At 39.9% G+C, this 20,330-nt stretch overlaps 1 protein-coding gene across 6 annotated transcripts in view; it reads right to left on the minus strand.

Annotated features, from left to right (window-relative positions):
* Positions 1-20,330, minus strand: part of AFF2 (ALF transcription elongation factor 2) — a 741,379-nt gene that overhangs the window by 54,680 nt on the left and 666,369 nt on the right. For all 6 annotated transcript variants that reach the window (XM_063937401.1, XM_063937398.1, XM_063937399.1 and 3 more), the window contains 4 exons: positions 19,796-19,991; positions 17,722-17,861; positions 16,366-16,429; positions 11,347-11,483 (listed from right to left, as the gene is read on the minus strand). In XM_063937401.1, the coding sequence (XP_063793471.1) occupies positions 11,347-11,483; positions 16,366-16,429; positions 17,722-17,861; positions 19,796-19,991 (537 nt within the window). The remainder of the gene's footprint in view (positions 1-11,346; positions 11,484-16,365; positions 16,430-17,721; positions 17,862-19,795; positions 19,992-20,330) is intronic.

Raw genomic sequence — 20,330 nt, forward strand, 5'->3', positions numbered from 1 at the left:
CAAAATATAATGAACAATATACACAAGCAAAAAATTACATTAGCACAATAATAGTGCCATTTTGTTGAATTGGTTTAAATACAGTATCGGTAGAAACCCACCAAAATGTATTCTTAAATTTTAAAGCATTATAGTATAATGGCAACACTAAAAGGTTGAGGACCAAAGGTCTGGAACAATTATTACGGTGGTGTCACACAAGCACTTTAAATGGTAGGGATTTGTCAGCCAAGAGAGAAAAGGGTTCACCAGCATTCAATATCTGCAATAGAGATAGTTCAAGGTTAAAAGGATGTTGCTCCTTCTCTGTCATATTGTACAACTGTGATTTTAAAACACCTTTTAAGAACAGTTACAGTTGTCAGGCTGGATTAAGGCCACATGAGCCTGGTGTGGGATGTACTCTACATTGCCTGTTACGTTCCACCCTGGGGCTGAAAAAAGTCAAGGGCCTATACTGAGAAGAGGAAGAGCTGTGACTTGTGGGTGTGGTCAGAGCCATGTAGGGGTGTACACCCCCTACACCAGGCATGTCCAAACTGCGGCCCTCCAGATGTTGAGAAACTACACATCCCAGCATGCCCTGACACAGCTTTAGCATTCACTGACAGCATAACTGTGTCAGGGCATGCTGGGATATGTAGTTTTACAACAGCTGGAGGGCCGCAGTTTGGACATGCCTGCCCTACACTATACACCCCAATGTCTACCTAAATACCTTAAAAAAAAGAAAATTGCATAATATTGTGAGAAAACTAGAAATACAATTTTAATACTACTCCACCACTACAGTACAGGTTTTAAGAATATCCATGTTTGAAACCAGATGGTTGAATCAATGCATTGCCACTTGTAAGCAGCATTGAATGTCCTTCCGATTTGCAGGAGGGAACATGCAAGAGACGTCTCAGTAGAAGAGATAACGGGCGTAATTTAGATCTGACCACTAGGCAGCAATTTTTGCAGTCTTGCGATCAGATAGTCGCCGCCTACAGGGGGAGTGTATTTTAGCTGTGCAAGTGTCAGGGGCATTTTAGGAGAGGAGGAGGCCCGTGTGCAGCCTTATGCTTCAGGGGCCCCCTCCTCTCTGACTGATGCACAAGATTTAATACTTACCTCTCCGGAGTCCCCCGGCGGTGCCATCCTTATCCGCGGCAGCGGCAATAGAGTCTGAGAACAGACTCTATTGCGTATGCGCAAACCTCCAGGAACACGGCGCGGTGGCCATTTTCCAGAAGATTTTGCTAATGCGCATGTGTGTAACTCCGGAAAAATGGCCGCTGAGCCATCTTTCCGGAGTTTTGAGCAGGCGCAATAGAGTTTGTTCCCCCTAGTGTTCAAACTCTATTGCGCTGCCAAAAATTGATGGCTTTGACGGGGGGGACTTCAGAGAGGTAAGTATTAAGCAAATGGGTGCAGTGTGTGCGGGGTGGGCCCCCTTGGACCTGGGGGCCCGTGTGCCTCGCACACACTGCACCCATTATAGAAATACCAATGGCAAGTGTGCAAACGCATGAGTAGCAGAGCTGCTTAAACTGATTGTGTGCAGTCTCAGCGCAGCCCAGGACTTACTCAGCCGCTGCGATCACATCAGCCTCTTCGGGACCAGGTTTGAGGTCAGACACCCTCCCTTCAAACGCTTGGACATGCCTGCGTTTTTCCATACATTCCCTGAAAACAGTCAGTGGCCACCCACAAACGCCCTTTTCCTGTCAATCTCCTTGCGAACCCCTGTGCGAATGGATCCTTCACATAAACACATCGCTGACTAGCGATCCCCTATGCAGCTGTCCGTCGCACCTGTGCATTGCTGTGCATACGCATGCGCAGTACGGATCTGATCACCCGCTGTGTGCGAAAACGCACAGCAGCGATCAGGTCTGAATGACCCCCAATGTTGCAAGCTGGGATCCAACATCACGACCATCGGCAAGTCTTGCTGGCCTTACACAGCTGCTGATTCCCAATTGTTGAGAACCTGCAAGTGTCCCCTCTCCTGCGTCCATCTCTGAACCTGTCCCTAAGCCACTTGTCCTCAAGCATGGATTCCTTCAAGAATGGACTGTATTGGCGGTGTTTGCACGTAACTGCAAATTAGATACAGTGCACAGTTTTCACAGTACTAAATTCTAATTAATGATATAAAGGGACACTCTTTGGGGGGGTTTACAATATGAACATTTTCATAGTTGACATGTACACTAAAAGGTTTCCATATCAAAATGTTTGCATATTACAGACTTGTATTCTGTTACACCTAGAGAGGAGGAATAGGGATGGGGAAGAGGGAAAATGCAGGTGTGTTTGCAGATTCTCATATATGTTGTGGGTACTGGAGGGCTGGTGCACTGATACACAATGGTGAAGATGATCAGCAGCAGCAGCACTAGCCATTACAACCTGATTGGCTGGCTGTGTATTGGTCTCTCCAACTGAGGAGGCCAAATTCATAAGTATTTCCCCTACATCAGTTATGGGCTGTCTATACCCATAACTCATTTATTGGACTACTGCAGGAAGCAGATTCCCATTTGAGTTTAAAGGGGAGTCAGCTTGCATTTATTAATTACAGTTAGTACACTGCTCTCTCTTTTGTATATGACATTTACATACATTATATTGTGTCAGGAATAGGGTAATTATTACTAACACTTTCAAGCTAAACTTGTATGACTGATATACTGTATGTGTGGAGAAAATAGTGGCACAGAGAGAGGGAGGGTGCAAGCACAAAGTGCATAGGCCTCTCTGAGGGACTGGGTGTGCTAGTGATGTGTAACCATGATTCCAAAATGATATAGGCACTCTACCCAGCTTTTCCAAAGACCCTGTATTAACTTGAGATGCGGTCATGCCCCCACAGTTGGCCACACCATCTCATATACTGGGGCTCTTCTGCTGTTTTGCAGCCCTGGGGGCATACTGTTCTACTGTTTTTAAGTTTGATGCATTTTGAAATGCAGTACTGCAGATCTCAAATGCACATGTAAGTGTGCTTGTTATTTGTCTGCACCCTTTTAGGTTTATATTTGATGTGCAAACAGTGGAACTTGTGGTGACACTGAACTAAACTATTCCTTTACCTGAGCCTTCCTGAGGTCAGTCATTAATTGTAGACCATGCTTGCTGTTCTTGGCAAGAAAGGGGGTCATTCCGAGTTGTTCGCTCGTTGCCAATTTTCGCTATGCTGCGATTTGTTGCTAAATGCGCATGCGCATTGTACGCAGAGTGCATGCGCTAAGTTATTTAACATAAAACTTAGTAGATTTGCTGTTGTTCGTGTGACACTTTTCAGTCGCTCTGCTGATCGGTAAATGATTGACAGGAAAGGGGCGTTTCTGGGAGGTAACTGAGCGTTTCCCGGGAGTGTGCTAAAAAACGCAGGCGTGTCAGGGAAAAACCCAGGAGTGTCTGGAGAAACAGGGGACTGGCTGGCCAAACGCAGGGCGTGTTTGTGACATCAAACCAGGAACTAAACGGACTGAGCTGATCACAATCTGTGAGTAGGTCTGGAGCTACTCAGAAACTGCAAAGAATTATTTAGTAGCAGTTTTGCTAATCTTTCGTTCACAATTCTGCTAATCTTTCGTTCACAATTCTGCTAAGCTAAGATACACTCCCAGAGGGCGGCGGCCTAGTGTGTGCAATGCTGCTAAAAGCAGCTAGCGAGCGATCAACTCGGAATGAGGCCAATATGTTTTCTTTGGCAAGCTTGCTAATCAAAGCACATGGAAAAATGTGCACAGGGTCTGCTTCATTTGTAGGGTTTTTCCTTTAAATTGTGATTTATTCTGTAGGTTATTCTGCAATTGTTTTATTTCTACAGCAGCCAATAAGCTATTTCTTACTATGTGACAAGGGCCTGCAGTCAAATCGTTTGATGTGAGATGAAGTACTGTAACATGAAACTCTCTACAGGGTCAAGGTGCAATGTACTGAATATCATATTTTTTTATCTAATTCTTTTTTTGCTATAATCCAACATTTTCTTTTTTTTTTTTTTTGGTAATATTTAATATCAAATAAATACTTGTTAGAGTTTTTCATTTCATACATTTCCTGCAATCTGCAACATTTTTCTGTTTCATTTTTAAAAACTGTGGCGTATGTGTTTCAAGTTTCTGAATAAATTAACTTATTTTTTTCAACTAATTAACTTGGCACCCCAACTAATAAAGATGCTTATTACCAATTTACCAGCAGCATATTTAATTTAGTTTCACAGTAATACTAATGAATATGCCATTGGAATTTAATAATATTACTTACCTCTCCAGAGAGTTCCAGCGGCGAGGACTGATGCTGCCAGTGGGGACTGGCGCCGCTGACAGGGACTTGACAACGCCTGAATGCTTTGTTGAAGCCAGAAAGGCTGTTGCTGGGTCCCTATTGCTGGTAACATGGACCTTATCACTATCACTATCGCCATCTATAGCAATGTTCCAGTACTTCCAGATTTTCCTTAATTTCATTGTGGCTTCTTATTGGTCATCTCACTCACACCCTCTCCCCCCTCCATATTAGACCAGTGCTGTAAAACAGATCCAGGACTTAATGCTGTAGCTAGGAGTGTTGTGCACAGGAAGGCTACAATGATTGGGCAGATACAAATTACCAGGGCATGGGGCTGACAGAGAGCCCGGACCTGCCAAAGAGGCACAGCCATTCCCCCCAACATGTTGTGGTCATGCCCCCTTCAGCAGCTTCCTACTGATCAGTCATGAGATTTACAACATGGTATCGCCACGTCAGCCCACATGGCCTGCAGTTCATTGTTTAATAATAGTTGTATCAGTTAATTCTTAATGGTCCTGGTTGTGCAGCTTTATGAAAATAACTATACAAATGATATTCTTTTAATACGTGACATTCAATATATTTGAACTTGTACAGTATGTGTTTAATTAGAATAGTTTGATAATTCCAGGTATATGTATAAATGCTCCCTCAGTGTTAGGCATACCTCCCAACATTGAAGATACGGGAATAGGGACTTTTGCGCGGCAAAGCTGCACCAAACTCAAAAAGGGGGCATGTCCTATTAAAAAGAGGGCGTGGCGTCACAGGCATGAACGCCATCTTGAGCCATGCCCCCGTTTTCATCACTGAGGGGGCATGCCCAGTGCTCTGTGAGCACAGCGTCTATTCCCCACTGTGACAGGAGGCCCCAACCCCCACCGCAGGAGAATGCAGCTTGCGGGTGGGATAGCGGGACAGTCCCAAAAAAAGAGACTGTTACACGAAAATCCGGACAGTTGGGAGGTATGGTATTAGGGATGTAGGGTTTCGCAACCTGTGGTACTTGTGCCCCCAGAAGCATCTAGGGGTAGTTGTTATGGGACTGCAGCCATCACAAATATAAAACTCAATTTGTGAACAGTATAGTAGTTTCACACACTGAATCTATAGCTATAGTTTTATTTATTTAAAAACATATATTTGTCCTTTAACTTTTTATATTGTTAAATTGCCATCTTCTGGAATATTGGCAACTTCACATCACTTATTAATTGGAGTAACCGTATGTTTTAGTGCACCGTTCAATTCATTTGGCTAACCAAGCACACTTCACGCTATGCACTTAGTGCCTTGGAAATCAATTCATCACATCTGATCACTGGTTTCCAAGCCTAATGTGATTTCACAGGCACTTGTTTTGAAATAAGTAATAGGGCTCAGTCTTGCATAAGGAGATTTTAAGATATCCAGACAGCCTAATTTAAAAGAGTAAGACAGAACGGGAACATTTACTGAGCTTAGCTTATGGATGTCCTGAATCTCCTGATACAAATTGCATGTTTAAAGCCTCAGTGTTATTGGCAATTCTGTTTCACTAAGTCAAACAGCATTTATTCAATCTTCTGCATACCGATCTGTAGAAATTTACAAGACATAACATCAGACAAAAGGATGTTTCAATTTGTGCCACTCATTAATATAAAAGCAAGTTTTCTGCTAGAGGTTTAAAGGAATAAACTTAGACAAATAAGGTCCCAAATCAGAGGTCCTATAGATTCAACCATTATATAACAATTACTATGACAGAAGCAGGGACAATTCGTGTAGAAGCTGCTCTTGACTTTAAGGCTGAAAAAATACAATACGATCATTTAATATAATTTCTAAGAAAAAGGTGATGTAATTTGGTGGAATTTAAAACTATGCCAAATTTTACTAATTTACCTGCAATTTGGAGTTTGTGTTGCTGAACTGAATAGAAAGGGGGTGCTATTTTTGTATAGATTATATTTTTCATTGACTCTAAAAATCACATGAGCATCTTGTGGCCCATATTTATTTAATCTCTTATACCAACGCACAGTAATGAATGGATTTCAGGATCCCTTTCATACTAGATTCATGTACACTGTGATGAAAACTGTTGCATCATACCTGCAGAAAATATTTTATCAATAGGCAAAAATATATAAAAGAACTAAAAAGTAATGTTTAATATGTGCACCAAGTGCCAGTAAGACACTGCTTGTAATAAAGAAGTCTACATCTGGAGATCTCATATGTCTGGACAGATTTGTTTATTTTCTGGCCTATGGATATGGCAATTTATAAGCTCAGGTCTGTGCACTGGATGCAATTGCATTTACCCAGAACTGTATGTAAGGTCAATGAAAATAAACAAATGTGATTGGATGAAAGCATAATCTGAAGAATAACACATTTTTCAAGGCTATGACTTCACTACATTACCCAGCCAAATGTGGGGAATTGGCAAGATTATTGACACTACAAATCAAGGCCAAGCTGAAGAGCTTTAGTTTAAACTCTAACAAATTTGACACAGAAAGCTCAGTGCAATTTTTTTTGTTTATTGTTACACTTATCATTACCATATAATACAGTTAAATATGAAATAAGGAAGAACATTTGTAAAAGCTAAAGTTAATTTACTAAAGTTCGAGTTTACAAAAAGGGAGTTTGCCCATAGCAACCATTCAAACTCTAGCTATCATTTTCAAGAATGTACCAGATAAATGATAGCCAGAATCTAATTGGTTGTTGCAGGCAACACCTCCACTTTGTAAACCCACACTTTACTCCTATAGCAAACACTTGTAAGAGCCTCAATGCACAATGCAAGCGTGAATTAAGTAAATTTCACATGGGGATTTTAAAGCATAGACAGTGGTCCCATCAACTGAAGCCACCAAAGCTTGTGTTCTTTATTATAGCTAGGGCTGGCACTACCATTAGGCAAACCTAGACAGCTGCCTGGGGTGACAACGGTTAGATGTACAGTATCTAAAACACTGAATAAGTGGCAAAATGTTGCTCATCCAATGCTTTTAATGCCCAGCTATGCTGTGGGGGGGGGGGGTATACTAATTAGTAGAGGGACCATCAGTCTGTCTTCCCCCTTCCTGAATTTTTTCAGTGACAACTTCAATGTTCTATTCTCCCTCTATGGGTGTTGTGGACACCCATAGAGGGGGAACCACCTACCTCGCCTGTATATGGGCGGTGGTATGGTGCCAAAGTCGGGATCCCAGCATTGGTATTGTGACAGCCGGGATCCCGACGAGCGGTATGCTAACCACATACCCTCAACATACCTTGATGATGTGTAACTCAGCTCATACTGTATTGTATGCTGTTTAATTTTTTTCACACAATTTTTTTTGCTTCCAATAGAATAAAAACAAACTCTTGCATTTCTCACTGCATTTACAAATGCAGTTTCAAGTTGTCTCAAGCAGAGACAGCAGGGATGAACAGGCAATAAAATTCCCCAAGAGCATGGACCAGTTCTTAGTTACAACCCCCGGGACCCCTGATGTGATATGACTGATTAGATGTCAAGATGTTCCTTCTAAAGATATATCATCTAGCAGTAAGCCACTGTCCATGAGTACTACTTACCATTGTGCTTCAAATAAAAGGTGACAAACAATCACAGTTATTTTGTTTGTACACATTCCAGCAATGGCACATTTTAACATTACAACAATATAGCGCACTGCTGACTTGTTTATGGTAAAAACTTTGCACAGAAGCCAATGACTATTACATTTACAGATGTATAATACTTAACTGGCTCCTGGGCTTCTGAAAGCAGAGTCACTGTCATAAAGGGACAAAATACTGTAGGTATTTACACTCAAATGTTTGTTATTTGCCTTTATAGCAGAGAACCTAAAATACATTACAGATCAGTCCTCTTGCATCCTAGATATTTCATGTTTTAAAAAGGGATATACCCTTTTTCAAATTAGATGATTGCCCAAAGTAGTCCTAAACTAAATACAATAGTAAGAGCCAGGGGTATTTTAAGAGAGGAGGGGGCCCGTGTGCAAACTCCGGGTGGGCCCCCTACTCTCCACAGAGCTGTAGACTCCGGCACAGTCTTCTGCGTATGCGCGGGTCTCCGGAAACATGGCGCCTGTCATGGTCCGGAGACTAATTGGCTATTTTGGGAATGATTTTTTTTTTGCCGCGGCTGGTGCAGCTGCAGCACCCTGTCATGGGACTCCGGAAAGGTATAAATACAATATGTGTGTGGTGTGGGCCCTGCAGGACCCAGAGGCCCATGTGCACCACACACGTTGCACCCATGATAGAAACACCTCTTGTAAGAGCAACATCAACTGAGCTGTTTTGCCACTACATTTATCAAATGTTTGCCTCTTACAACAATAAGTGAATTCTGATCATGTTTACTTGTTTGATTTTCCAAGTCAGTCACTGCAACAATGCACATACTACATGTGTTCTTGCTTGCCGGCACATACATGTAGAGCTGAAACTTTAAATTTGGCCTTTTAATTACACTTGAAGAAAGAAAATGTTACTCCAGATACTCCAATCATCATTAATAACAAAGTCTTTTAGTTGCAAATAAATGTAGAATAATAAGTGACAAAAGGTATAAAGGCATATGGCAAAAATGATAGATCTTCTTAGATGCTACAGCATGATTTCCAAGTTACAATGAATGCTAACTTATTCTAATTATTATAATGATAATGATTGTTATGTATGCCAATCTCTGCAAATGTGGCATGATATGTCAAACTGTTACTGTAAACTTACTCAAGCATTTGATAAAATAGCAAGGTTTTATGATGCCTAGCCTGACTTTATTTCATAGCCCAGTTGTCTAAGGGACTGATTCTGAATCGCAGGCAAAAATGAACAAAGGAATTTATTGGTGGTCACCCTTCTACGAGTTTATGCAAATGGCACACATACTCCGTACTTTGTGTACATTCTTGTGGCCCAATGTGCAAGTACTGAGGCACCCACTTTTAGTGCCCGTACACAGTGTATTACTGATTGGTCAGTCCTGATATGCAATCAGTCCTATGGCAGGTTCAATTTCCCTGTCTGAGCTTGGCCTCCTATGCTTGCCATTGTGCCACTGTGAATGCAGCCACTTGCATTGACACGACTACAGCACTCCCACAGTACACCCGCTGATCAGACAAGTATCCGCCTCCCAGTCACTGCCCAGGGATGCCCATCACTTAATTAGCCACCATTCTGATACCTTTGGTCCTGATCACATCTGTGCAACGCATGCATCCCAGGGGATTTAAAAACAAATTGTGCATGCACAGTTGCAAATAAAGCAGTCTATGAATAAATCGGACTATAAACTATGAATAAGGTTTTGGGTCTTTTACAAATGACTGCTTCAAGAGGGCTCCTTTACTAGAACTACAATTTTCAAGCGTTAACAATAAAATATTTCAACTTTTTGTTAAAAAATGTAATGCACCTGGTCATTAAAATGTTGTGTTTAATGTTCTGCTATCATTATCTGATATAATACATATTAAAGAACGAATTGTTGAAAAGGCTTAGCCATGTAGAACTTACCAATGGCAGAGTTATCTGTAGCAATAACAATGTTATTCCCAGTAGTAACATTAGGGGGATGCTGCAAACAGTGAAGCTTAATCCAACCAGCCATTTTCATAGACAATATTACTATCCACTCAAATAAGATACACTGTTACCTACTAGGCACAATGTAGATGACTGGTTTGCCCCATATACCAAAGCTTTACAAACTGTAACAACGGGACACTCTATGAACAAGAATTATTCTTTTGTATCAACTTAGTAGTGAGATCCTAAAGAATGATTTAACTGTACCAGATAAATGGTGGCAATAGGCATATTTTTTATCATCACTATTTCATAAATAGACCCCAATGGGCCTTAGTTTAATTCTCTAGATCAGTGGTACTCAAACTCGGTCTCCAGGAGAAGTGAACTGTTTGGGGTCCTGCGGACCGCGTTTGAGGACCTGTACTATAGAAAGTAATCAGTGGAACATTTTCATAAATGGGACAATGGTTAAGGTGCTGAAGATAAGTTCCAGTGGGAGAACAATTGCTTCTTAAGCTCCTCTTCAAAAATGATGAATATATCTGCAGATGATCAAATGTATATAAAACAAATCGCCCATTCTTTACTGCGATGCTAACAAGATATTAGAATTGTTTGGCAACACAGGTGTGTGATGCCGCCTTAAGAACAAACATAATCACATTCCTGATACCTACGTATTACTGACATCTGTCCCAAATGAGGCAAGGTCAGTGATACCCAAATAAAAACATTCTTCCACTGATAAGTACCAGTAGCACTATATCAATACCACTAGTGCTGATGCATTAAACAATAATTTGCCCCATGTTCTGCTTATAAAAAAAAAAAGGTTGTGACAAAGACTTTACACTCATCAGAGATTAGCATTCAACCTCCATTTTTGGTCGTTGACAGCCCTTGACAATAATAAAACATAATTATTTTACTTTCATGAGAAAGGAGGTTAAATCCACTAAATGAATCAATTGCTGCTTCAAATGAAGTGAGCTGCCTAATGTCTGTAAAACAGAAAAGAGCTGTAATTCACTTTAACTTTGTTGATTAAAGTTCACTTTTCTTCTCCTCGACCTCATAGACAAAGGAAATAGAAGAAAAGAACAATTTTTCTCCATAGGAAAAAAAATGATCAAAAACCTCTTGAACATAATTTGCTATCTAATATTGCACCCTTTAAAGGCAGATCTCTCTGCCAAATATTATAATTATTGTACTTTATAGCCACCCACTACATCTCAATTTTAATTTTATGAATATTGCAAATTATAACAGTCACATTATAACCTCTAAAGGGGCTAATTTATAAAAGCACTGTCCATCAATTACACATTTTCCATCACATTAATAAAATGGCAAGAAGTAATTACGCTGACTTCAGAGATGAAGATGCCTTGAACAAATCATTATGCTGAAATTATTTTCTTTAAAAAACTTAGCAGGTTCTAATTATGACTGAAATGAGATTAGGAAAATGATCACAAAATAGACATTAACCTGATGAGTTCCACAGTCTCGGAGTACATGGTGTATGGAGATTTCGCTTCTAATGGATCTCGCTCCATAGCATTCCCACATTCGATGAAAGACAGGGCAGCGTTAGCATAATTCACAGCTTTGCCAAACTTTTCTAGCTGAAATATTTCATAAATATAGTGTTATAATACAGAAAGCCAACTCAAGTTTATTCAACATTATTTCTCTAGGCAAGCAAATTTGAACAGGGGCCCATTTTTGGTATCTTTCTCTGATCTACTCTTCTATCTAAAACTTGAACTTGAACAATTAATCAGCTTGTGTAGCGTAATATCTGACTGACTGGTGAAAGTAGGAGGTGAGAGTACAAAAGCAAGATATTAACTGAGGGATAAGGGAAGGATAGAAGCAAGAAAGAGAATTGGAGATGAATATTTAATATTTAATAATATAATATCTTTATATTGTTCAATTAATTGCAGTATTTTAAATGACCTACTATTGTTCTGTTTGTGTCAATTTTTCCTTGCATAAAGAGTAGAGGTGGGTAGAAATATTGGGAATACTGAGGTACCATATTCTACCAGTGTAAGCAGCTGAAAATCATGGCTGCACATTGGACAGAATTGCATTAGATAACTGTTACTTTTTACTTTCAAGACAACTGTCATTAATCAGTTAACCATTAATGACAAGCAGTGGCTGACTTGCAACTTTCAACCTGGGGGGAAAAGGCAGTCATGTGGGCCTGGCTTTTCTACCAGCCTTTCATACATATCTTCTTGCTGTCTCATTTAGTTCTACCTGCAAATATCCCTGATTGCCCACTGCATAGCTATCTCTTGGGATGGTATTGCAATCCCAGCAGTTTGAATTTTGACAGTCAGAATGCCAACAGCAGCACTCAGATATTCAGAATCCTGATGTATTCCGGTGAATATTTTAATTGTATCCCTATACCACCCCAACCACAGCCTAACCCTCACCGTCCCTCCCGCAGCCTAACCCTAACACCACTCCCAACGCTAACAATCCTCCTAGTGCCTAACCCTAAACCTAAGCCTGGTACTTACTGTACTGTTGGGATTCTGACCGTCGGGAGGCTGATGTCCCCTTTTCGTCATTACCTACTCCATATCTCTCTCTCTACCAGTTCCGTACATATAACACTGATGTCATCACCATTCACACTGACATCACAGCACTCATTGACCCTCTCACATCATATTTATTGCCCTTTAACAGAACCTACTCACCCCTTCACATCTCACTTATTGTCTCCCTTAACACACACTGACCCCCCTCACTTGCCCCCTAACAGCACTTACTGTCTACCTCAGTGCACTCACTGACCCCCTCTGACAGCGCTGATTCCTCTTTCACTGACCACCTCCTTCAATGGCCTTGTCACAACTCACACACTACCCTCAACAGCACACACCGACCCCCCTCTCAAAACTTACTGCCTCACAACAGTACTCCCTTTACGGTCCACCTCAAAGAAATCCTCACTCCCTTCAATGTCACAGTTCCCCCCTCTCCTTCACTGTCCACCTTACAGCACCTCCAGTCTCTTCAGTGTCAACCTCAAAGTGCTTCCCACTATCAAAAGCATATAACAACACTCTCCTAAGCTCCTACAAAGTCCCCTTCCAGCACACTTCCCCTGCAATGTCTACCCTAAAGTACTCGCCCCCCCTGATGCAGCCCCTTCAATGGTCCCCTCTAGCACTCCCCCTCCCTTCTCAATCTCCACCCTAAAGTACTCTCCCCCATAACTCAGCACATTCAATGTCCACACCATGGCAACTCAACTACCCGCCCCCTCGGCAGCAACAGCAAAATTATCGTCTTTATTTTGGAGTAAAACTGCTGTTCAAAAAAAGCTCTATTTTGCCCTGCAGTGGCGCACAGCCAAGCTACTCTTGTTGCATTTGCACTGCTGCTGCTGTGAGACTGAACCGTAGAGCTCAGAGAGAAAGAGAGCTGCCCATCCTGGCCTCCTGCAGACAGCTCATTAAACTGTATGCAGTGGGTGGCCCTGTAACACTAAAAGTGCAGGGGCCTGGGGGGCACAGCTTAGTAGATCATGGTCAGGTTAGTATCAGTCTCTTGGTAATCAGTTAACTGTGCAGACTAGGTCTGATTGTGCTGGGCTTCATTCTGACTCCTGCAGCTGGAGCTAGAATCTTGCTTGGTTCTTTTACTGGTGATTATTGGATATTCAGCCCATATAGGAATGCTCTTTGGACACTTTGTTGTGGGTTGTAATCAGTCTGATCCTGTCTTGTCCTGATGCATACGTGGATCCCTGCATTGAGATGCGCAGGGAAGATTATCTGCCTGAATCATTTGGAAAGCCTGTTTCCTGATAATCTCTATGGTAAATTGATTCTGGACTCTGTGCAAGATCTGCTAAGTATCTTACTACAGTGCTAATGATTTGTGCCTAATAAAAAGAACTGTGTGACATTTCATCATAGTGCAATTAATATGGAGTATTCTGAAGATCTACTCAATAGCTTGCTGCTGTGCAAATTACTGGTGATTTTCATGAAATCCATTAGCCATTTCGAAATATCTACTATAGCATATACTATACTTGTGCTATTGGAAAGAACAGTGCAGTATTTCTCTGCAAGACATTTATTTATGTATGCAGGTAATGTGTTACTATGCATCAATTCATATCTTAACTGCGTAATATAGTTGTGCTATTGGAAATAGCTGTGTAGTATTTCTCTATAAGACATTTATCTATACATTCAAAAATCTGTTACTTCTCATCAATTCTCTGTTGTAAAAAGGACTTGTATTATTTGTGATACTTGTACAGCAAAACATTTATTAGTGCTATTTAGAAAACTAGCGAGCACACTCTTCAATTAAGATTGGCCCCACTATACTGAAGATCTAATACGCTGTTTTCTGTATAGTTTTAGTAATCTCTGATGTGTCCTGTTCCCTTTACATATATGTGTCTGTAATCTTTAGCTTAAACTACTTAGAGTTGAAATCCTGGCAGCCGCCATTTCCAGGAATGGGACTGTTATGGGTGAAGTGGTTTCTGTATGCTCAAGGTCATGATAGACATTCATAACAATTAGTTAAATACAGTAAAGGTACATAGTTCCAGTGATATAATATTCTAGTTCACTTTTGCTTTTCTATTCTGCACAGTATCTGGTAAATTTACATTTCTATGATTACAGGTCAGGTATGAGAGTTTGACAGTTATAATTTCTACACTTGCAGTGGGAAACTTTGAGGTCAAATCTGGCATGCCTACATGAGAAATGATCATGTTTGAAGTTGTAAAACCAACACAGTAAAATGATGTAAATTGCCTTACTAATATGATGGCATGCAGGGTTTGACCTCCCAGAGTCCCCATTGTGAGTGTCAACATTTTAACTGTTGAACTCCGCACAACATACCCTGTGCTCTATATAGTACAAATAAAGCTGAGACTATGACAGTCAATACATCCTGCAGTGTACCCAGGTTGACGTAGGATGTGGAACACCTAAGGCCAAATTTCCATGGGAAAATGTGTAAAAATCTGCAGTCAAATGCAGAGCGGGGCAAATACAGGTACAGCTTGAGTCTCCCTTATCCAAAATGCTTGGGACCAGAGGTATTTTGGATATCGGATTTTTCCGTATTTTGGAATAATTGCATACCATAATGAGATATCATGGCAATGGGACCTAAATCTAAGCACAGAATGCATTTATGTTACATATACACCTTATACACACAGCCTTAAGGTCATTTTAGCCAATATTTTTTATAACTTTGTGCATTAAACAAAGTGTGTGTACATTCACGCAATTCATTTATGTTTCATATACACCTTATACACACAGCCTGAAGGTCATTTAATACAATATTTTTTAATAACTGTGTGTATTAAACAAAGTTTGCGTACATTGAGCCATCAAAAAACAAAGGTTTCACTATCTCACTCTCACTCAAAAAAGTCCGTATTTCGGAATATTCCGTATTTCGGAATATTTGGATATGGGATACTCAACCTGTATATACAATATTTCACTTCTCTATAGGAAAATGTATGCTGTTGGCCTGTGTGTCTTCTTTATGCACTAACAGTTTCCAGTAATGTCAGTAAAAATCAGAGTGCTAAATGGCTGGATCTATTTTAGATTGCCTGTAGTTCTGTGTGACATATTCTAAAACTTAATGCCCAAACATGGAAATTGCTAAATTCTTAAACAAAGGAAAACAAGTTCTAGTGGATTCCATATTGTACCAGAAAAACAATCTCTCAGATGATTCCCCCAACACACCATAACATCTAAGAAATATCTATAAAACAGTATTGCTTAACTGACCTACTAACAAACTACTGTACATTCTTATACAGGTTGAGTATCCCATATCCAAATATTCCGAAATACGGAATATTCCGAAATACGGACTTTTTTGAGTGAGAGTGAAATAGTGAAACCTTTGTTTTTTGATGGCTCAATGTACACAAACTTTGTTTAATACACAAAGTTATTAAAAATATTGTATTAAATGACCTTCAGGCTGTGTGTATAAGGTGTATATTAAACATAAATTAATTGTGTGAATGTAGACACACTTTGTTTAATGCACAAAGTTATAAAAAATATTGGCTAAAATTACCTTCAGGCTGTGTGTATAAGGTGTATATGTAACATAAATGCATTTTGTGCTTAGATTTTTGGTCCCATCACCATGATATCTCATTATGGTATGCAATTATTCCAAAATACGGAAAAATCCCATATCCAAATACCTCTGGTCCCAAGCATTTTGGATAAGGGGAGACTCAACCTGTATACACGTCATCATTAACTATTTTCCTCTGACATCTATATATTTGATCTATATTTATATTTATAATGTATTCAATAACATGTAAAAATAAAACACCAAAATAACCTTATCATTCAGTTTAGTAAGTTTGTGACCTGAAAATTGCTTGCTAGATATTCTGTTTCAGTTATGTAAAACAGAAAATGAGATAAGAATGAGCAAATATCAACTTACCAAAGCGTCTGCTTTGTGCTTCAACCTTTTAGCTTCCTGCATGTAATAATCAGCATTATGTAACCTGAAAATGTATTTTAAAAATATGAAACATATTTATAAACAAGATTTATTTTACTAACAATACATAAAAGCCTGAATGACTAATAAGCCAGTACGCAGTGTTTACATGTCCGCAGATTGCCAAATATCTGCCCAATTGCCACTGTAGGCACACATATGTACTTTATTTATAAATGTTCCACAATGAGGGTCATATTAAAATTAAACGCATGTGGAAATGCCTGTGGCCAGCTAAAGAAAAGGGTAGTTCAATCATTTTAATCTTAGCCGGATAATCAATAGTAAAATCTGTTAATTTTACATGTACTCTTATATTATACCTTATATTTAACTACCCACCTTGATTTTAGCACATTGGTGCTTAATTGCTAAATCCAGTTTTGTCACTCATAGCTGTGGATCATTGGGTTGACAGCAACTAGGTCGACAGCACTAGGTCAACCACTAGTGGTCGACAGTGACTAGGTCAACACCTGAAATAGGTCAGCATGGTCATTAGGTCAACATGGGAAAAGATCGACATAGGTTTTTTTTAGTGCACCATGTCCCCTTGCATAGGGGGTCATTCTGAGTTGATCGCTCGCTAGCAGTTTTTAGCAACTGTGCAAATGCTATGCCGCCGCCCACTGGGAGTGTATTTTAGCTTAGCAGAAGTGTGAACGAATGCGTTCGCCCAGCCACGCCTGCGTTTTCCCTGGCACGCATGCGTTTTTCCAAACACTCCCTGAAAATGGTCAGTTGCCACCCGGAAACGCCCACTTCATGTCAATCACTCTGCGGCAACCAGTGCGACTGAAATACATCGCTAGACCCTGTGTAAAAATCCATCGTTTGTTGTACCCGTACGTTGCGCATGCGCATTGCGCTGCATACGCATGCGCAGAAATGGCGTTTTTTAGCCAGATCACTGCGCTGCAAACAAATGCAGCTAGCGATCAAATCAGAATGACCCCCATAGCTCGCTTCGCTCGCCATGCTTCAGGCAAGCATGCGCTCGGCACACGTTACCATTCCCAATCGTAGTCCACGTGGATCATAAGGTATGAAAAAGTAAAAAAAAGAAACATTTTTTTTAAAAACTCATGTCGACCTTTTCCCATGTTGACCTTGCACATGTCGACCTAGTGACCCTGTCGACCTATAGACCATGTAGACATAATGCATGTCGACCAATAGTGGTCAACCTAATGAGTGTCGACCTAAGTGCTGTTGATCTAAAGACCGGATACCATCACTCATATAGAGCTAAGCAGTTTTAAAAGTACAGTTTCATCACAATATAAATGAACCTACATTTCGTCAAATGTTATTTTTGATCTTCGAGAATCATTGTTCCCATTTGTTATTGCAGGTAACGAGGACCATAAATCAGGCTCTACATGATGCTGAATGATCTCCAGACCACTACTTGGTGGCATGCTGTTGTCTTCTTCCTGTAAAGACAATGAGTATGATGTGTATTTTCAAGTCAACAATTCTCTGACCTTTAAATAATATTTTCTTAATTATCTGAAAGGGCTGTATATCTTACATGGACTTTTCTGCTTCTTAAGACAGAAACCCCTTAAAAGCTTACATTTATTAAATGGAAAAGAACTGTGACAGCAATTCAGCACAGGTGGGTGAGCGACTCGTCCTCCTGTTGTATACAGTAAGCAATTCTCTTGGCACTACTGTGACTAAACAGATGAAAGTATGTTCCTGGATGTGACATTATTTATGTTGCACTGCAGGATGGTGTTAAATCATGCAACTATAGCCATAATGGGATACAGTATGCTGACGTGTATCATAATTACACCCACTGATATAAGGTAAATATGTTTTTACACAAATCTTCTGTCCATTCAGTCACAGCAATGAATTGATGCAACATTATCTCTTTATGGGCGAGCAACAATAAATATGGTAATCAGATGAATTCCAAAGGCAAACAAAGCGTGCATAATGCTGACACCAAATGGTTAGCAGAGATAATGTGTTATATAGCATTATGTTCTCTGTTACTTTTATGCTACTGTACTGTCAGTTTGCACATTTTGGATGCAACGAGGATTATTTAACAGGGACTGGGGCAATGCCAATTACACAAGCCATTTAGAGCCATTGCATTTGTGTTAGCATCAGGTCACATGGGTCATCCTGCATCATGACAAGGTTAAAAATAAGTTAGGCTTATGCACAGTTTTACCCCTCGTTAAATGAATTTTTTTTTCTTCAAATTCTGTGAAGTCTGTCTTATTAAACACACTTATTTATGTGTGACATGCTGCCAGTAAGACACAAAATGGGGCTTCACTGTGTCACTTCATCAGAAATGACTCTCACAGACATAGGGGTCAATACTATTAGGCAGGAGTTGTTTCATGAAACTCACAGACATTCACAGGAATGTGCGCTCCTGAGAATTCTCCAATCCAATTAAATATGCTTATTTGTGGTACTCGCAGCAGGGGTTTGAGAATTGTCAGCCATAGAAAGAGAGAAGTGCATAAAAAAAGTGGGGTGACCGTCCCCAAAAATTTCAATTCTGTTTGCAGACTCATACAGAAGGCTGTTAGTAGTCATAGGTAAAGTACTTATTCTGGTGATTTTAATATTTTTTGCTGATTTTAAACAGTTAAATGGCTGATATGTGAATTAAAAAAAAAGATAAAAATTCTGAGAAGCAAACTTTCTTAGTTTACAAAAAAATAAAAAATTAACAAAAAGTAGGAAAAATATGCTTTTGGGGTACTTTAAGGTAACGTTAAATTTTTTTTACAAATACATAAAAAGCATTTTTTTCATAAACAAATTCCTCTAATTAAATTTGGGGTGCATAAAGTAGTACAAAGTAGATTTTGGGGTAATTTGAGGTTCTTTTTAAACCCCAAAAATGACGTGTAATTATTGGACTAAGTAAGCTAATTGGAAACTTATAATTGTCTAATTAGTCATTGGAGGTCTAAGAGGTTCTGCACTGTGTTTTCCCTTCCATCCCTCGCCCTCAGGGGCAGATGTATTAACCTGGAGGAGGCATAAGGTAGTGATAAATCAGTGATATGTGCAAGGTGATAAAGGCACAAGCCAATCAGATCCTAACTGTTAATTTACATAATGGAGGTGATTGGCTGCTGCTTTTATCACCTTGCACATATCACTGGTTTATCACTTCCTTATGCCTTCTCCAGGTTAATACATCTGCCACTCAGTGAGGTGCGACTGGAAAGATGTGAGTTTACTCTGCCTGGTTCAATGCAAGTTTCTAGTTGGATTGCAAAATGTAAATTTGCAGAGAAAACGACAACTCGCACCTCGCATCCTGCAACTTGCACCTAACTGGATTGACCCCACATCTTGAAAAATGGAAGTTGTATTTATTTACTTTAGTGTTTGTTATTGTGCTGCTGTTCTTTTTGTGTCTTGTGGAAGTTACGGAAACATGCACAGTCTTAGTGCTGCCGTCCTGACTGAAGGAGCTGTTATCACTGGAGTGTCGCCTACGGATTGGCTCATCCCCCAAAGGCGACAACAAAGGAGGAAAGACTTTTTCTTCTCTTTTCTTCGTTGTCTTTTTTGCTCTAAAGAAGAAAAATATGATTACATTAAATGTATTCTGGTTTTGCATCAATATGCAATCAGCTGTCATTGAAAACTCTGCTTAGGTGGTCATTTGTTAAAATATTTTTCAAATAAAAGTCTGGACATTATTTCGGCTCACTCGATAAAAGCACATTTGTAACATTAACAGAAGTTAATGTTCTACGCTCTCTATGTACCCCATCTGTGTCACCCCTGTCTGTCTACCCCTCCCCTTTAGATTGTAAGGTCTCACGAGCAGGGCCCTCTTCCCTCATGTGCTTATCCTTTGTCTTACTTTAATAATCTTCAACTGCACCAAATCCATCAGTCTTCTGGCA

Source organism: Pseudophryne corroboree, chromosome 8 (genome assembly GCF_028390025.1).
Source record: "Pseudophryne corroboree isolate aPseCor3 chromosome 8, aPseCor3.hap2, whole genome shotgun sequence".
Lineage (NCBI taxonomy): Eukaryota > Metazoa > Chordata > Amphibia > Anura > Myobatrachidae > Pseudophryne > Pseudophryne corroboree.